This window comes from Acinonyx jubatus, chromosome B1 (genome assembly GCF_027475565.1).
Source record: "Acinonyx jubatus isolate Ajub_Pintada_27869175 chromosome B1, VMU_Ajub_asm_v1.0, whole genome shotgun sequence".
NCBI classification, from domain to species: Eukaryota; Metazoa; Chordata; class Mammalia; order Carnivora; family Felidae; genus Acinonyx; species Acinonyx jubatus.
Genome location: NC_069382.1, coordinates 110779697 through 110797873, shown reverse-complemented (window position 1 = coordinate 110797873; position 18177 = coordinate 110779697). Strand labels below are relative to the sequence as shown.

Below are 18177 nucleotides of genomic sequence, written 5' to 3'. Positions count from 1 at the left end.
TTACACAGTCTTTCTTTGGCTGGAATCTGCAACTATTTTAATTGTTTGATGGGAGAAGAGGAGGGGGATTCTCACTAATTCGGGTAGATGTTAAAATTTTGTAAGATGTGGAAGCACCTGGGTTGCTCAGTTGGTTGAGTGTCTGACTTTAGCTCAGGTCACGATCTCACAGTTTGTGGGTTCGAGCCCTGCATCAGGCTCACTGCTGTCAGCTCAGAGCCTGGATCCTGCTTCGGGTTTCATGTCTGCCTCTCTCTCTGCCCCTCCCCTGTTTGTGCTCTTTCTCTCTCTCAAAAATTAAAAAAAAAAAAAAAAAAAAAGATTCCATAAGATGTGGATTGGATTTAAACTAAGACAATCTGGTACTGAATTTGGGCTTTATTTCTCCAGTCTCATCTTTACCTCTCCTGGCCAGCTTTTATTAAATGTTCCTTTTCAAGGATGCTTGGGTTAAAGGCACTGAAAGGGAGGTCAGGGTTTGGGGGTGCAATTTAGACACCTGCAATGGAAGCTTCTATCTATACTGGGGCCTTTCCCCACCCCGTGAGAGTGCCAGTGAGTGAGCATTATCCAGTGTCCTATGTAACTTCCTTCTGAATTGCCCTTTGTCAGTTTGACTAGATTATGAGTCAGGAAATAAGGATCACATCTGCCTAAAGAGCTTCTTGAACAAAAGCACTGGCTATACTCAATAAATACTCATAAGGTAATAACATTCTGAGCTTATCTTAGAACTGGCTCCTTTAGGAGCTCTTCTGAAATAGCTCTTGATATAGGCTCCATTTAGATACACTAAGTTTCTCTTCCCAAAAGCTGTACAATGTGATTTGTATCAATGGCACTCTTTTCATCTCCAAGCCCATCTGTGAATGTACCTCTTTTCCCCACAAGGATCAGATCCCTGCTTACACCAAAATGGAGGCTGTGAACATATTTGCAAAGAGAGGTTTGGATCTGCTCAGTGTTTGTGTCGTGAAGGTTTTGTGAAAGCCCCAGATGGGAAAATGTGTCTGGCCCTCAATGGCCATCAGATACCACTGGCAGGTAAGATGATAAATATGTGGTTAAATTATTTTACTTTGGCTCAGGAATATAATTCTACATCAATCGTATGCTTTTGCTGATTTTTAGTATTTTATATTATTAAAAGCTTCCCTGCTTTTAGGGAGGCCAAGTTTGTTTTGTTTTGTTTTGTTTTTCTTTTCTATGAGTTTAGGCTCCTAATTTTTATTTTTTATTTTTAGGCTCCTTATTAAAGACTAAATTCAATTGACCTCCTCCAGTTGTAAAATTAACAAAAAAAGATAATATTCAAAATGTTAAGTTTCCAGCCCTCTGGTCCCCCATTTACGATGGAGTGGCCCACACTTGGAAATCAATGTGAGCATTTTACCACCTCAGATAATGTTTAGAGACATTTTGGCCTCAGTTTTTAAAGGTAGTCCTATACAATCCTCCTTCCACATGGCTGGGCTTAATATGAAAAAGCAAAGTCCTTTATAGTAAATAACTTTAGGATATTAAATAAGTGTAGGGAATCTAGCCTGAGAATGCTTGTGATCCACATTTAAATAACTAATCATGTTTTTGAGGAAGAGGACAGAAGAGTAAATCAAATGTGATGTGTAACCAGTAGTGTGCTGATTTGCTTTCCTTGAATGTGTATGCAAATAATGAAGGAGAATTTGGATTCATCTCTTGAAGTTTTCATACCAAAGAGAATTTAAATTTTATTTACAAATTCTTTAATTCATTTATCTGGTAGGCAAGGTTTAAGTTACATGGTAGATTAACAGCAAACAAATGGATTAATTATCCATGGACCAGAATTGGTTATTTTGGATTTTCAGAATTTTCTATTAATTGTTGCTGTAGCACAACAGTTCTCAATATTTTTGGTTTTATGACCCTTTACACTCTTAAACATGACTGAAAACTCCAAAGAGCTTTTGTTAATGTGGGTTAAATTTACCAATAGTTATGCTATTAGAATTAAAAATAAAACTAGGGGCGCCTGGGTGGCTCAGTCGGTTAAGCGGCCGACTTCAGCTCAGGTCATGATCTCGCGGTCCGTGAGTTCGAGCCCCGCGTCGGGCTCTGTGCTGACAGCTCAGAGCCTGGAGCCTGTTTCAGGTTCTGTGTCTCCCTCTCTCTGACCCTCCCCCCTTCATGCTCTGTCTCTCCCTGTCTCAAAAATAAATAAAACGTTAAAAAAAATAAAAATAAAAAAAATCTATATTTTAATATATAATTTTATATAATATTTTATTATGTATGAACATGACATATTTTTAGGGAAATAAATGAAGTAACTATATTTTCTGGAACAAAAAAATGTAGGGAGGATAATAGCATTGTTTTACATTTATATCTTTAAAGTCTGGCTTCATATAGGGCAGCTGGATTCTCATATCTGCTTCTATGTTAAATTTGTTGTTGTGCTGTTTTGGTCAAAGCCTATGAAGAAAACCTGACCTCACATAGACGTGGATTTGGAAAAGGGAGGATTGAAAATTTAATAGCCTTTCAGATGCCTTTTTTGTATTCTTTTGATAGTATATCAGAACTGGACAGGTGGTAGTTTCTTAAACCTTAGCTGCAATGTAGAATCTGAAGCCACATCAATAATCTTTTTGTCACCTGTTATATTAAAATCCAGTGGGTTTTTTTGTTTTGTTTTCTTTTTGTTTTGTACTTTGAGTGGCTCTTTTACCAATGTGTGATTTTGTGGCATCATGTTGGTCATTTGAAAAAACTGGCTGGCCGAGTTGTTGCATATCTTCCAAGTGTCACACACACATCCAGTCACATTCACTAATTAATTCCCGTCAAACCCATTAGAAAAGCTTTTGAGTTTTGAGATTTTGTCAAGCTCAGCATAGTGGGAAAATTTTTCCAGAATTCTACTTTTCACTTGAAAGCTGAAGTTTTATCATTGGCAATAAGTACTGCCGATTGCTTTTCTTGAAACAACATACTCACTTCATTTTTGGAAGGCGCTTGCCAGATCTCCAAGTGTTAATAACATACTTTGTCAGTCTCCCAAGTAAAAATTATGTCCAATGAAAAAGAGGCTAGTTTCAACTTGCAGCTACACACGTTCTTTTCCTCCAGACGACTATCATCGCTTCAGTGTGGACACAGAGTGTTTTATATATACTTTCCATTTCATTGTACAGAATATTAAAGAGCCAAGTATTCCATGGTTGAGATTTAAAAAAATTAATAATTCTTACTGTTTCATCATGTGTCTTTTTAAGTGAAACTGTGTGTGTGTGTGTTTGTGTGTGTGTGTGAATGTGTGCAGTGAAGACATGACTGTTAGTTGAGTTTTGTGCCATTGCCTTAATTCATACTAAGGCACCAGTAATTTTGCCTAATTGGTTTGCCCCATTAGTATCAAAGTCAACACAGGGAAAAAAGGCAAACAATATAACATGTATTTGTGAAAGTTTTGACGTTATGGACTCTGTGCAATGGGAACCCACTAGAGAACTAAGAGAACACACTAAGTGTTTTAGGGGATCAATTTCTCCCATGTACTGGGTTCCATGCCTATGTTAAATTATGACTTGTTTATACCCTTCCATGTTTCTTTTTAAAATTTTTTTTTAATGTTTAATTATTTTTGAGAGAGAGAGGGGGAGAGACAGAGGATGAGCCAGGAAGGGGCAGAGATAGAGGGACACACAGAATCCAACGCAGGCTCCAGGCTCTGAGCTGTCAGCACAGAGCTTGACGTGGGGCGCGAGCTCACAAACTGCAAGATCATGACCTGAGCTGAAGTCAGACGCTTAACTGACTGAGCCACCCAGGTGCCCCTTCATGTTTCTGAATACAGGTAAAATAAGGCTAAAGTAAGTATTGAAAGCAGCCTAAAGGAGAAAGAATATGTATGGAAGGCAGGATGGGGAGATCATCTTATTAATTTGTCCTTATAGCAGGCTGTGATTATGAGCTGATTATGTCCATTAGGATTTTAGTATTTTATGCATTGTTTTTGCCAGTACCTAAATTGGTCTTGTCTTTTTGCCCACTGTCTCTCCCTACCCTCAACCGTCAAGTGCACTGAGTGAAGCTGGGAGGGTGTGGTACAGCAAGGTGAGGTTTTCTAAGTCACCAAGATACTGCTAGTTGAGTGCTCTTACTGTACAAGTAAGTTTGAAATTACAACCAACAAACATCTATAGATATAAGTTAAAATCAAAACTTTCTTGAATCATAAAAGGTAAATTAACTGTATCTTTTGACCTTCAGTAGGTAGTGAAGCAGATCTAAGTAACCAAGTAACGCCACTGGATGTCTTATCCAGGAATAGAGGATCTGAAGATAACAGTACAGAATCCCAACATACGCTAGTGGCTGAGATCATGGTGTCAGGTATGAATGATGAGTTCTCCAACACAGCTTTGGTTCCAACAATTTCCATCCTTCTAATTAGAATCCTGAATTCATTCTCTAACTTTGGCTAAATGTACACAAAACTAGTGAAGCCAAACCTTGGACTCAAATTTGGTCCTTCTTTTCTGAACCGTGTGCCTGAGGAAAATGGCTCCCTATTAGACAGGACATGAACTTTACTCATTGAGAATCTTTGAACTGAAACTTCTTTGAAGAAATCTAACTTGGAAACAAAGGTGAAAAATAAGACAAAACAGATATGAGTGTATCCCTATCCATACCTAGTATTTTTTATCTTTTGCCCATCTAGCTATACTTCCGTTAGTGTGAAAAAGTAGATTGTAACTGATAAGCAAACGTAAGTTGGTTGCTTCAGCTGCTCCAAAGTTTACAAACGGCAAATATTTGAATTGTTTTCTTCTGTACTGCACGTTTATCACCAAAATACGAAATAATTTGTTCAGTATGTAACAAGTTTAGGGAGCCTCATTCTTTTATATTCTGTATTCTATTTACTCATGAGGTCAATGGTGTTGAAACTGGGCTTAGCTCAGCCCTAGAACTTTTGCAAACCCCACCCCTTCTTCACTCTGCTCTCTGCCCTGTAATCAGTGCAGCTCTACTTTGAAATGTTTTATTTATTTATATTTCTGGCTAAGATTTTATTTTATTTTATTTTTTATTTATTAAAAAAATTTTTTTAGTGTTTATTTATTTTTGAGACAGAGAGAGACAGAGCATGAACGGGGGAGGGTCAGAGAGAGAGGGAGACACAGAATCTGAAACAGGCTCCAGGCTCTGAGCTGTCAGCACAGAGCCCGATGCGGGGCTTGAACTCACGAACCGTGAGATCATGACCTGAGCCGAAGTCGGACGCTTAACCGACTGAGCCACCCGGGCGCCCCAAGATTTTATTTTAATAAAATATCTGTGGTGAAAAATAAGTTTGAAAGCTCCACATCAAGATCTTAGATACACTTAAAGCGCTCATCCAACTTTGATGGCCTGCAGACTCCTTTGCCAGTGTACCAGAGCCTGGAGACCTCTTACCTCTCCCTATAAAAACTTATCAGTGTGATTTTTTTTTTTTTTTATAAAATGCAAACACAGAGGTGGATATTTTTGGTAATAATAACTTGTACAGAGGTTTAGAGTTTACCAGTTACTTTAACCTCTAATATGATTCTTATCACAACCCATCACTTAACAGATTTGAAAACTGAAGCTAAGATATATTAATGTAATGAGTTTACCAAAGAGTTTTGAAAATTAGGACCAAATAAATTCATGTCAAGAAAAAAAGTCAGGAAAACATGATCACATTAGGAATATTCCTCATTTAGTGACTATTTGCTACACACTGTGCTAAGCACTAGGGATACCATGATGAGCTGAAAATAGCCTTGACATCCAAGGTCACAGTCTGATGTGGAGGCAAACAAATGATAGAATAAAACAATATTAATGAATATTAGCAGTATCGAGAACCCTTTCAAAGTTGCTAGGGCTCCCTAAAGGTTCATGGAGCATATTTTGAAAGGTTAATGTTTGGGAGATTCCAAGACCAAGATGAATGACAGATAGTAAATTAGACACATGGATGGGATGGAGGGGAAGATGAGATGGCCAAAGATTGGAATACATATACTGTATAATAGGCTGTGTCTGGCTTCATACCTGAGACTGTACTGTACCTTGTGCAGAATGGATGGAATTGATTGCCTTTGTGAAAACTGCCTCCTCTTTCCATATCTAAACGGGGTTCTATTTTGTCTTAGTCTATAAAGTTTTAGTTCTACCTGTGTTAGGCTAAGGGTCATATTTATGTTTTGTAGTGAGATTTCATTTAAACAAAATATCTATGCCACAAAGAATTTGAAAATGGTATAAGAGATTTTAGGTTAGTATCAATATATTCTTATTCACCAAAGACACAGACACTGGTATATAGCAAGTAGATCTGCATAGAAGATGGCAAAGAAATTCAATCATAAAAAAGTTTCATGGTCAGGTTTACAAAAATAACGAATTCTTCTAAATTCATGAATAAAATTTAAAATTTTTAACATGGCCTGTTGGGCCCTGGATGAACTAGTCCTTACACATCTCAACAGCCTCAATGTGTGCCTTTCTAGCCTCGTCTTTTTTTTTTTAATTTTTTAAATGTTTACTTATTTTTGAGAGAGAAACAGAACACGGCATGAATGGGGGGAGGGGCAAAGAGAGAGGGAGACACCAAATCTGAGGCAGGCTCCAGGCTCTGAGCTGTCAGCATAGAGCCCGACACTGGGCCCAAACTCATGGACTGTGAGGTCATAACCTGAGCCAAAGTCATACCTTACGGACTGAGCCACCCAGGCACCCCTGTCCTCAGCTTTCTATGGCCAGCTTCAGTTATACTGGCCTTGCCTATAACATACTGATGTTGTGTTCTCAGCCCACAGTATTCTTTCTATACCCTTTGAGGTCCTATGTATCCTTCAGATCTCTCAGAAAGCTTTTCCTAGTCTCCTAACAAGGTAAGATGAGAGTTATTTCAGCTCTCTTAGAATGTGGTATTGTTTCTTGACAGTGCTTATTGCACGTGTACTTCAATAATTAATTACACAAGAAAGCAGAACCCCTGTCTATATTCTCTATCACTGTATTTGTGGCTCTTTTTGGATCTGACATATAGTAGGAACTTTTAAATGAATTAATTTTATTAGTTTAATTAATATTCCCAAGAGTCTTTTCTTTTTTAAAAATTATTTATTTATTTTGGAAGCGACAGAGACAGCATGAGCAGGAGAGAGGCAGAGAGTGAAGGAGAGAGAGAGAATCCCAAGCAGGCTCCGCACTGCCAGTGCAGAGCCCAGTGCAGGTCTCGAGCCCATGAAACTGTGAGATCATGACCTGAGCTGAAACCAAGCGTCAGGCACTTAACCAACTGAGCCATGCACGTGCCCCATCAAGAGTCTTTTCTAATGTGATAAGGCTAATTCTGATTCAGACGGTCACAATACGCTTCTTCTTTGTTGTCCTTATTTACATATGTGTAGAATTTATTATTCTCAAGGCTTTAAAAAAAAATCACATTTTTTCAAGTTTGGGACACCTGGTGGCTCAGTCCATTAAGCACCCGACTCTTCATTTTGGCTCAGGTCATGATCTCATGATTCAAGAGACCGAGCCCTGTGTCAGCCTCTGCACTGGCAGCATGGAGCCTGCTTGGGATTCTCTCTCTCCCTCTCCCTCTGCCCCTCCCCTTCTCGCTCTCTTTCTGTCTCAAAATAAATAAATAAACCTAAAAAAAAAAGAAAAAGAAAAAGAACATGCTACTCTTGATCTTGGGGTCATGAGTTTGAGCCCCGCATTGGGTGTAGAGCTAACTTAAATAAATAAACTTAGACAAAAATCACTTTTTTTTCCAAGTCCTTACAATAATCATGTGAAGTAGATTGGACAAAAGGTGTCACCTGTGTTTTGGATATTTTGGAGAAGAGGAATGTGAATGCCTAGGCATTCCTTCCAGAGGAAGTTTGTGGCAGAAAGAACTTTGGTTATGGCCCATCCCCCTGCAACGGCACATCCATTGCTTTTCATTATGCAAAAGCTGCCTTGGGGTTTGCAAGTTGCCAAATAAATCCTGAGCCATATTCTAATTTAAGGCAATTCTGCAAGTGATTTAAAATGTCTTGGGTAATTGGATACTGCCCACTATACACTGAACAGCCTTGTGACTTGAGCGCTAGTCTTCCAAATGCATGCCAAATCAAATATAATTGATTTAGTCTGAACTTATCCATCTTGAAGAGTCATGAGTGACAGGAGAGGACCAAGCAAGAATGAAGGGCATGTGTTCCCACAAGAGAAACCTCACTCAAATAGCTAAGCAAATCAAATGCAATTACCCAATGTCTACATTCACATGGAACCTGAATCCTACTTAGATCATTTAACTTTCTTTTATTTATGGACAAATTTAGAGTGCTTCTTTTACCTCTTCGGTACTCAGATGAGCAAACTTACCAGTGAATAGAGAGATGATAGTTCATATCCTGCTGTGGTATGTCAGGCCCCCCAACTCCAAAAGAGAGGAGACATTTGGAGAATGATTATATACATGAGTAGTCAAAAGAAAAAAAAAAAAACACAAAACTTGCTCATGTTTATGGCTCAACATGTAGCTCCATCCCCTGGGGCATTTGCATTTCAATGGAGTATGAAATGAAATGATCCATTTACAGCATTTAGTTTGCATGGTTCATGACTTTTGTAAAAGTGCCTTGAAGTTTGCAAGTCACTGCATAAATCTTGTGACATACATTTCTCTTATATATGAAACATAATCTTAGTAAATTGACAATAAATCTTTCTATTGTATCTTGTGTTATTATAATAAATTGTTATTTATTGTTTCTCTGCCATGTTGGTACACAGATCTACTTGCTGTATATTAGTCTGTGTCTCTTTGAGGGATAAGAATATATTGACCCCTATTGTATGTCATGATGGTTGGAAATTCTCAAATAAACAATACAACTTTTGAAACTTGAGTGCATTCACTCCTAGGAATGTTATGGTTCAGACTTGCAAATGGTTTTTAAAAAATGATAAACAAGTTCACACAGGGCTCTTTGAATACCAAATAGGTCTTTAAGACTAGAGACTTATTGAGAGCATGTAAATGGAAACATATGGCTGGTGGATCCTTTAATATAGATAAAGCTTATAGGTCAACAAATTGTTTCTATTTGGAGGTTAACTATCCCAGAACTCAGGAAAGGAAGTGCTGGAATGTTCTGTAGAACCCCAAACAGTCAAGTCCATTTCCCCCCTGAGGTCTGCAAATAATCTGATGGGTTTCTCCCTGTTTGCAGATAATGACGACTGTGGTCCTATAAGATGTGGTACATGGGCTCAGTGTGTTTCAGAAGGAGAAAATGCCACATGTCAGTGTTTGAAAGGATTTACTGGCGATGGAAAACTATGTTCTGGTAAGAGCAAAGGCCAATACACATAATATCTGGAAAACAGTGAACTAGATAATACTGACTCAAAATCTCCAGAGGATTTATGTGATCAACAGGATTGAATAAGTTATTTGATATTAGCTAAAAAGATGATGGATAGTATATATAGAATATATGAAACACATGATATGTGGTTATATTTCAGTGAGTTTATATTAAAATTACATAATATATGCAGTTGACATTAAAGGAAAAAATATAATTAGCTTCAGAAACATGAATTTGAGTTCAAGTCAAATTTATGAAGTCAACAATTCCAATGAAAACACAACTTTCTCCCCTAAAAGCTGAGGTTTTGCTGGATAGGTTTCTATTTTATATTGATAGCCTTGAAATTTTAAGTTAGTGACTACTGTAAAAATCTCAGTTCTCATGGTCTGAAACTCTGGCACAATGTAATGTATATGCACATACTTAGCTAATCAGACACCTGAGAAATCTGTAGAAACGGATTCAGAAGGCAACTTTACAACCAAGATGCAGTCTGCATTACATTTGCAAATAGCATCTGCAAGCGGCTGAAAGATTGTATTTGAGCTTATGTTTCTTTTTTCCTATGACTCTCATTTGTGTACATATTTCACTAGTTGGTCATGTTGCCCACAGATATAAATGAGTGTGGGACAAGCACCACCGTTTGCCCTCCCACCTCCTCCAAGTGCATCAACACTGAAGGCGGCTACGTTTGCCAGTGCTCAGAAGGCTACCGGGGAGATGGGATTCACTGTCTTGGTAAGAGAGCACGTGTGCCAAGGGAGGAGGGTGGAGGCAGGCCTCAGAGAATCATGAAACACGGTGGGTGTGGTGGGTCAGGAGAAGACAGGCTATAATTTAGGTGCCACGCATGTTAGGACTGAAAGAGAAGTTGCGTGATGTTCAAACTGACATATCTCAGTTCTTGATGAATAGTCAGGTTTGTGCCCTTGTGCTATGATTGCAGTCGTCAGCTTCAAAACCCCGAAGAGGTGGTTTGCCACTCTGCCTTTCTTTCTCTGGGATTTGAGTGACCCCCGTGCCTCACCCACACTCTATACCTCGAGCCATCCTCGGGGGAATTGTACAGCATTTTCACTGTCATTGAATTTGGCAGTTGAACTGTGGTGAACTGCAGAGCTGCTGTAGGTCTGTTGGAAGTGACTGCTATGTGCATGAAAGAAAGGAAAAATGGTTCTATGAAGGGGTTCATCAGATGGCTCTTGGTAAGTTTCAAAGATGAGCGATTCAAGGGGCACCTGGGTGGCTCAGTCAGCTCAGTGTCGGACTTTGGCTTGAGGTTTGTGGGTTTGAGACCCACCTTGGGCTCTGTGCTGATGGCTTTGTGCTGACAGCTCAGAGCCTGGAGCCTGCTTTGGATTCTGTGTCTCCCTCTCTCTCTGCCCCTCCCCTGCTCACACTCTGTCTCTGTCTCTGTCAAAAATAAATAAACATTAAAAAAAAAGATGGGAGATTCAAGTCACTGACATTTGGATACAAGTAAAGCATGATTAAGACCTCTTTTCATAATTACCATCCTCTGCCAAGATCTGGGTGTGGCTTTTGGGTTGGGAGTTCACTTTGTGGATGTCTGCCATCATTCCAGGTGTCAGTAGCATAGTAGTCCGCACAAGTGGGGACATGCCTGAAGCCATCATGGCCCAGTGAAGTGGTTATCTGAAGTTTAACAGGGCTTTAACATGTCTCTTTCAGTATTTTCTTTTCCTTCTGAAAACATACAAATCTTTTCACGGTGAGGGGCAGATGACCCGATAAGACACTAAAATGCTATTGCTTTCTCCCACATGTTGAGGTTGAAGATGAAGTCAGTCATAACTACCAGTTTTCTGGATCTGGTTGGTTTAAATCAGACCTTTATCAGATTAGTTTTGTGGAGCCCACAGTCATTTGTAAATGCTCTTTTAAGCACATATTTGGCTGTCAGTCAGGGAAATGTCACTGCTCTAATTAAGCAGGCTCATAGATAATTTAGACAAACAGGCTTTATATTTAATTTGCTTTGAAGAGAAAAGAAGGTATACTTTCTTGAATGTTTAAACTCATTGCAGTCTGGATTCTCACTGTGTCACTAACCTACCTCCTTCCAGTAGTGAGCACACAGCAGGGCATCATGGCCCAGACTACCCGGATGGCATGGAATCCTCAGGCCACATGGAAGAATGGGCCTATTCTTGTTCTCTGTGTGTGTGTCATTCTCCCTCTCTGTCTCCCTCCCACCTCCCTCTCCCCCTCTCTCTGACTCTCTCTCCCTCCCCCTTCTTTCCTTCCTTCCTCTCCGTATATATGTAGATATAGTGCTTTAAACCATGCCTGGCACATAAGTGCCATTGTTGTTATTCTTATTCTTAAGAGTAGTTGTATTTTTTGGCCAAGACTGTATCTTTGTTTTTGCTTCTTAGAAAAGCTTTCTCTGACTCTCAAGATAATAGTTCATAGAAATTATAAATCGTAAGTAAAAAAAAAAAAAAAAGACTCAATTTGAGCCATCAGGATAGCAGTTCAATGTGACATATATTCATTTAGCTCTTATTAGTGGAAAGACACAGCAGTAGGACCTGTGAGGAAGACCAGAATGCTGGAGGTAGAGCTTGTTTGCGAGAAGAGCAGGATCTAGAAGAAATAGAGCTAATAATAAATAGAGAAGAAGGGTGTGCATCATGGGAGAAGTAAAAACTACAGTGAAAATTCACAACTGGGAGAATATCTGTGTGAGGTATTAGGAAAGACTTCATGAAAGAAATATCACTATGGATGGAACTTGTGGCATGAGGAATTTTTATTTATTTATTTTAAGGGGGTGGGGAGAGGCAGAGGGAAAGAGAGGGGTGGGGGGAGAGAATCCCACGCAGGCTCTGCACTATCAGTGCAGAGCCTGACGTGGGGCTTGAACCCAGGAACTGTGGGATCATTACCTGATCTGAAATCAAGAGTCAGACGCTTAGCCAACTGAGCCACCCTGGCACCTCAAGAGTAAATTTTTATTAGAAATGTGAAGGAAGCGGGGGGGAATTCCAGGCATAAACATATTACAGGTCTATTTGGGAGGTAGAGAACAGCCCAACTGATCCCTAAGTGTAGTGGGTGTGAGAGAAACAGACTGAGACTGGCAAAGCCATGTCTTAGTCTGCTCAGGCCTTCATAACAAAATACAGCATCGACTGGATGGCTTAAACAACAGAAATGTATTTCCTCACGGTTCCGGAACCTAGACATTCCAGGTCAATGTGCTGGCTGATTCAATTCCTGGTGGCAGGTCTTCTGGGCTTGCAGACCACAGCCTTCTTATTGCATACTCACATGCCTTCCTGCTGTCATTGGGGGTGGGGGGGGTGGAGCATGTGGTGTCTCTTCCTTTGCTTTTTTTAAATTAAAAAAAATTGCTTTAATGTTTATTTTTGAGAGAGATAGAGAGAGGGAGAGACAGAGCACGAGCAGGGGACAGGCAGAGAGAGCCAGAGACACAGAATCTGAAGCTCCAGGCTCTGAGCTGTCAGCCCAGAGCCTGATGCGGGGCTTGAATTCAGGAGCTGTGAGATCATTCTCTCTCTTTTCTTATAAGAACTTCAATTCTGTTGGATTAGGGCCTCACTCTTATGACCTCATTTAACTTTAATTACTGCCTTAAAGTCCCCATCTCTAAACATAGTCCCATTGGGGGTTAGAACTTCAACATACGGATCTCAAGGGAGATTCAGTACAGTTCATAACAAGTGGGTTGGGTTACATATGTAGGAGACTAGAAGCTGAGCATCAGTCATTGGGGTTTTACTTCTCTAGACCAGCACCATCAAACAGAAGTGTAATGTAAGTTACATATATGACTTTAATTTTGCTAATAGCCATGTTACAAAAAGTACGAAGAGACAGGTGAGATTAATTTTAGATTTTATTCAATCCAATATGTCAAAGGTATTAATATGTTAATATGTAATCAGTATAAAAGTTATTGAGATATTTCACATTTTTGCTTCATGTTGGTACTAAGTCTTCAAATCTGGGAAGTGTTTTACACTTACAGCATGTCAGTGTAGACTGGCTGCCATTTCAGATGCTCATACACACACACGGCAGTGGCGGCCACCTTGGGCAGCTCAGCTCTAGGCAGCAGGGAGCCACCGGCAGCATTTGACGCAAGCGGTGTACTGATGGGCAATGTGCTTTAGGAAGAGTAATCTGGCACTGGTGTTTAGGAGTAGAGTGGGGGAGAGATGGGATGCAGGGAACGGAGTAAGGCCGTTCTATTAGTAATGCAAAGTTGAAGAGACGAAGGATCTAGATGTCAGGGTGGTGGTAATTGAGAAAGAAAATGATGGTAGTTGGGAAAGAAAGGGATGAGTTAGCTTATATTTATGTAGGAAAAAATGCAGAAGTGTTTTGTTTGACATAACATGTATGTCAATGACTGGAGGTCTATTTGCAAAAGTTAAGAATGAATTTTTAGGATTTAATTTTCTAAATGTTTGCCTAGAGATAGTTTACCAATCTCCAGCCTCCCCACTGAGCTGCTGTTGGGATGTCTCCTTTCTCCCAAGCAGTAGGAAAACATCCAGCCATATTTCAGGAGTTTAGAACACCTAAATGGGCAGGCAGCTGAGGGACTCCATTCATCTTTGTGTCCAATATTCATGATATAATTTTTAAATTTTTTAAATGTTTATTTTTGAGAGAGAAAGAGAGAGAGAGTGTGTGAGCAGGGAAGGGGGACAGAAAGAGAGGGAGACGCAGCATCTGAAGCAGGCTCCAGGCTCTTAGCTGTCAGTACAGGGCCTGACGCGGGGCTCGACCCACAAACTGTGAGATCACGACCTGAGCCGAGGTTGGACGCTTAACCGGCTGAGCCACCCAGGTGCCCCAGGATATAATTTTTTAATCAAAATATGCAAAGCCTCCGAAAGCATGCAGCATGACAAAAGTTGAATATGTTCCCCTCCCAGAATGTTGGCCCTTCCAATAGTGTAACCCTTTTTCCTCCTCTGAACCTCACTTTTCTCCTCCCTACTTCCTTTTTTTTTTTCTGGCAGATATTGATGAGTGCCAGTTGGGCATACACACCTGTGGGGAAAATGCCACCTGTACAAATATGGAGGGAAACTACACCTGCATGTGTGCCGGCACCCTGTCTGAACCTGGACAGATATGTCCTGGTAGGTTGGTGGGTGGTCTAAATCCAAGGAAGGGGCTTAATTTTGGAAAATTCTGTACCCCAATGTATTTGCTCTAGAGATTCTGGAAAATCATTGGATTCAATCAGCTGGTGAGTTTACTTTCCTGATTCGGTTGATACTAAGCTTGAGAATGTGAAATAGTCCAAATTTTCTTAATTTAATAGCATCTGGAATAAATTCTGTTTTTATCACTACAATTCACTAAAGGTGAGAATACAGATGGTTTTCTTTAACTATGTGACTAATGTCTTAATTTGTAATGTTGATTTCTGGGACTGCTGGAAAAACTTCGCAGGTCAAAGCAGGCCAGGAAGGACATCTAGACCCTTAGCATTTTGAATCACTCTTAAAGATTTTAAAATATTACCTTAAAAATGAGTATTTCTTGATCTGAATTAGAACTTCATCTCTTTTTTTTCCTTTTTAAATGTTAATGGTTGACTTCTGCTTCCTCAAGCATCTCTCCAACAGGCAGTATGTTCTCACCATCCTCACAAGGGAGCTGCCTTCACCCCAACCTTGGAACCCAGGATCAGGGACTCTTCCCCCACCACTGTCAGCAATTCACCTGTCTCAGCTCTGAAAACACCCCAAGAAGGGAAATTTCTGCACTTACCCGGATCTTTTTTTTTTAACACATTATTTTTCTCAAAGAATTTGTTCTTCTTAAAACTATTGAAGGACTACTAATACTTATATAGTCGGTTACACATCCTAATGTTTTCCTTTTAATGAGCAGAGAATCGTTCAATAAAAGGAATTTTTACCACTTTGACATTCCCTCTCTTATGGTAACATTTCTTTTCTGTCAAAGTTGGTAGTCTTGTCTTTGAGGGCTCCCCTGAAAGTTGAATTATTTTTAGAAGAAAGCATTGTATGGGAGAAATTTTTGAGGCTTTCAGGGTATTGGGCGTAATAGATTGTATACTGGTGGGTGATTGATGAGCCATAAAAAGATCTGTTGTTGTTCAGTAAGACCCTCTTAAAGCTGTCTGTCATTTTACACAGTTAGTGTGTGTTTGTGGATGACAGATGCACTTTTATAATGAGACCAGTGACTTGGGATTCATGGAATTATTTAGAATTGACCAATCTCTTACTTGCTTCCATTATGCTTTCTGTCAGATAATACTGAACCCAAAGAAAGAATGGCTGACTTCATGGTGAATGACATGAAGTCTGGTTGGGAAAGTGAAACTAGAGTCACTTGTGACGATTCTTGTTCCTAAAGGACACTGTATCACAGGTTGTTCACAGAGACTAATTCCTGATATTAAGACCTGAAAGATTTAATCACTTCAGAAAGTAAGAGTAATGTCTTTGATTCTTGTAGACTCTACTCCTCCTTCTGTTCTCATGGAGGATGGCCGCTATTCTGTGAGAAACAGTTACCAGGAATGCCCCCCATCCTATGACGGGTACTGCCTCTATAATGGTGTGTGTATGTATATAGAAGCAGTGGACAGATACGCATGCAAGTAAGTCGAGCTATCTTTGTGGTGGCACAGAGATATGATATTGTAATCTGTAACTTTTAGCTAATTGATAAGATTTGTGTCAAGGAGAGTTTTCTATAAGTAGGTTTTTGCTAGGTAGAAATATATAAATACACGTATATAAATTGTGTGTGTGTGCATGCTGCACCCTCCCTACACATCACCCCCCACTGCCAAGCTGCCAACAGTAAATATACATTTAAAGAATTGGTGATTTTCCCTTTTACTTAACTTGATGTTACTACTGGTACAGTCTGGGGCATAAACCTCTCGTTCCGGCTGAAAACTTGGGTTTGTGAAAGAATCCCTTAATACTTTTGATTTATTTTCTGCCACATATATGGAGAACACCCACAATGCGTTTCCAAATTTACAAAACTATTATATATTCACATTGAACTTCTTACCTTCAGTGTTCAAAACTAGCAAAGAAATTATTTTTCTTCATTTTCTTTTTTTTTTTTTAAGGTTTATTTTTGAGACAGAGAGAGACAGAGCATGAACAGGGGAGGGGCAGAGAGAGAGGGAGACACAGAATCTGAAACAGCCTCCAGGCTCTGAGCAGTCAGCACAGAGCCCGACGCAGGGCTCGAACTCACGGACCGTGAGATCATGACCTGAGCCGAAGTTGGATGCTTAACCGACCAAGCCACCCAGGCGCCCCTTTTTCTTCATTTTTTAATAGTTGGTGTTTACATTTTCTGTGGTTTAGTAACAAGTGTTGGAAGCAGCACCTGCTGCCCCTTGCTCCTTTTTTGTCCCCATGACAGGTTCACGGTGGACAGGGTCAACTGAAAAGCAGGTCTGAGGGTGACCTGAAACCATAGGTCCCTCTACCAAACTTACTCAGAAAACATTTCCATTGGAGCTTTTGAGAAAACCACACTCACAGTATCTAGTTCCGCATCAAATTTTACTCTTCATGGATCTTATATTTTGAAGTCAATCAGGGGGAACTGATAGGTACTGAAAAATAAATAGGTCTCCTATGGCTAGACACCTGACTCATTGATGATTTTCTCTGTGCCTGAGGAAGACGTGATAAAATATTCTGATCCTCATGAATACATGCTATAAGCTTAAAGGCTTTTATTATTTTATGAATAGTAATCAGCAGAAGCATAGTCTAAATTGTTAGAAGAACAAGTTATATCATGTGACAAAGTGAACGGTCTTGCATTATAAATTGTGTCAGCTAGACAAAAAATAATGAAAAATGCTCATGAATATAGTGAAAATGACTCAATTCTCATAGAATTCTACCTTCATATTCATATTTTTATGTTTATTTATTTTGAGAGAGAGAGAGCATGCAAGCAAGTGAGGGAGGGTCAGAGAGAGAGAGAAAGAGAGAGAGAGAGAAAGGGAGAGGGAAAGAGAGCAGACTCCCAAGCAGGCTCCTCGTGTCGAGGCCGATACGGGCTCCAACCCATGAACTGTGAGATCATGATCTGAGCCAAGATCAAGAGTCAGAAGCTTAACCAACTGAGCCACCCAGGTGCCTTTTCATATTCATATTTGCATGTTGTAATTTTCTAAAATAAATCCAATGTTCACAGTAGTTATCCTTGATTTTTGTTAATAAGAATCATTTTTTTTTTTACTTGTTCATAATTTCTTGTTATCCAAAATAATGAAATTACGGAGATAAATTTATTAGGTCACGGTTTGTTTTTCTCTATGATACTTTACTTTTAGATTATAAAAGACATTACAATAATGTGAAAGGTATTTCACAATTACGTATTGCATTTAGTACATTATTTTCATTTGACCCAATAGCATCAATTCATTAAATGATTAATCAACTCTTTAGTATTCTGCTTTTCTTTCTGTCATTAAATCCTGATGAAAGTATCTTATTCCCTGATAGTGTTTTAAACATGGGTTGCTACAAAATGACAATTAAACTAGAGATAACACTCACATTTGAGGACCTTTAATCAAAAGCAATATTTAAAATATCACCAGAGTTCCCATTAATCTAGATCACAACTTTGTTTTTGAATTCTACATTTGATAAAAGTGTGGTTTAATCAAACATTGAACCCTTTCCTCCTTTTGCCCTGCTGATCTCACCTTGTATTTTTAAAAATTCTACAATAA

The 18177-nt window shown here is 39.3% G+C and overlaps 1 protein-coding gene across 1 annotated transcript in view; it reads left to right on the top strand.

Annotated features, from left to right (window-relative positions):
- Nucleotides 1-18177, top strand: part of EGF (epidermal growth factor) — a 96396-nt gene that overhangs the window by 64120 nt on the left and 14099 nt on the right. The window contains 6 exon segments of the mRNA XM_027062510.2: nucleotides 892-1044; nucleotides 4261-4380; nucleotides 9264-9380; nucleotides 10023-10148; nucleotides 14432-14554; nucleotides 15909-16053. Of these exon segments, the coding sequence (XP_026918311.2) occupies nucleotides 892-1044; nucleotides 4261-4380; nucleotides 9264-9380; nucleotides 10023-10148; nucleotides 14432-14554; nucleotides 15909-16053 (784 nt within the window).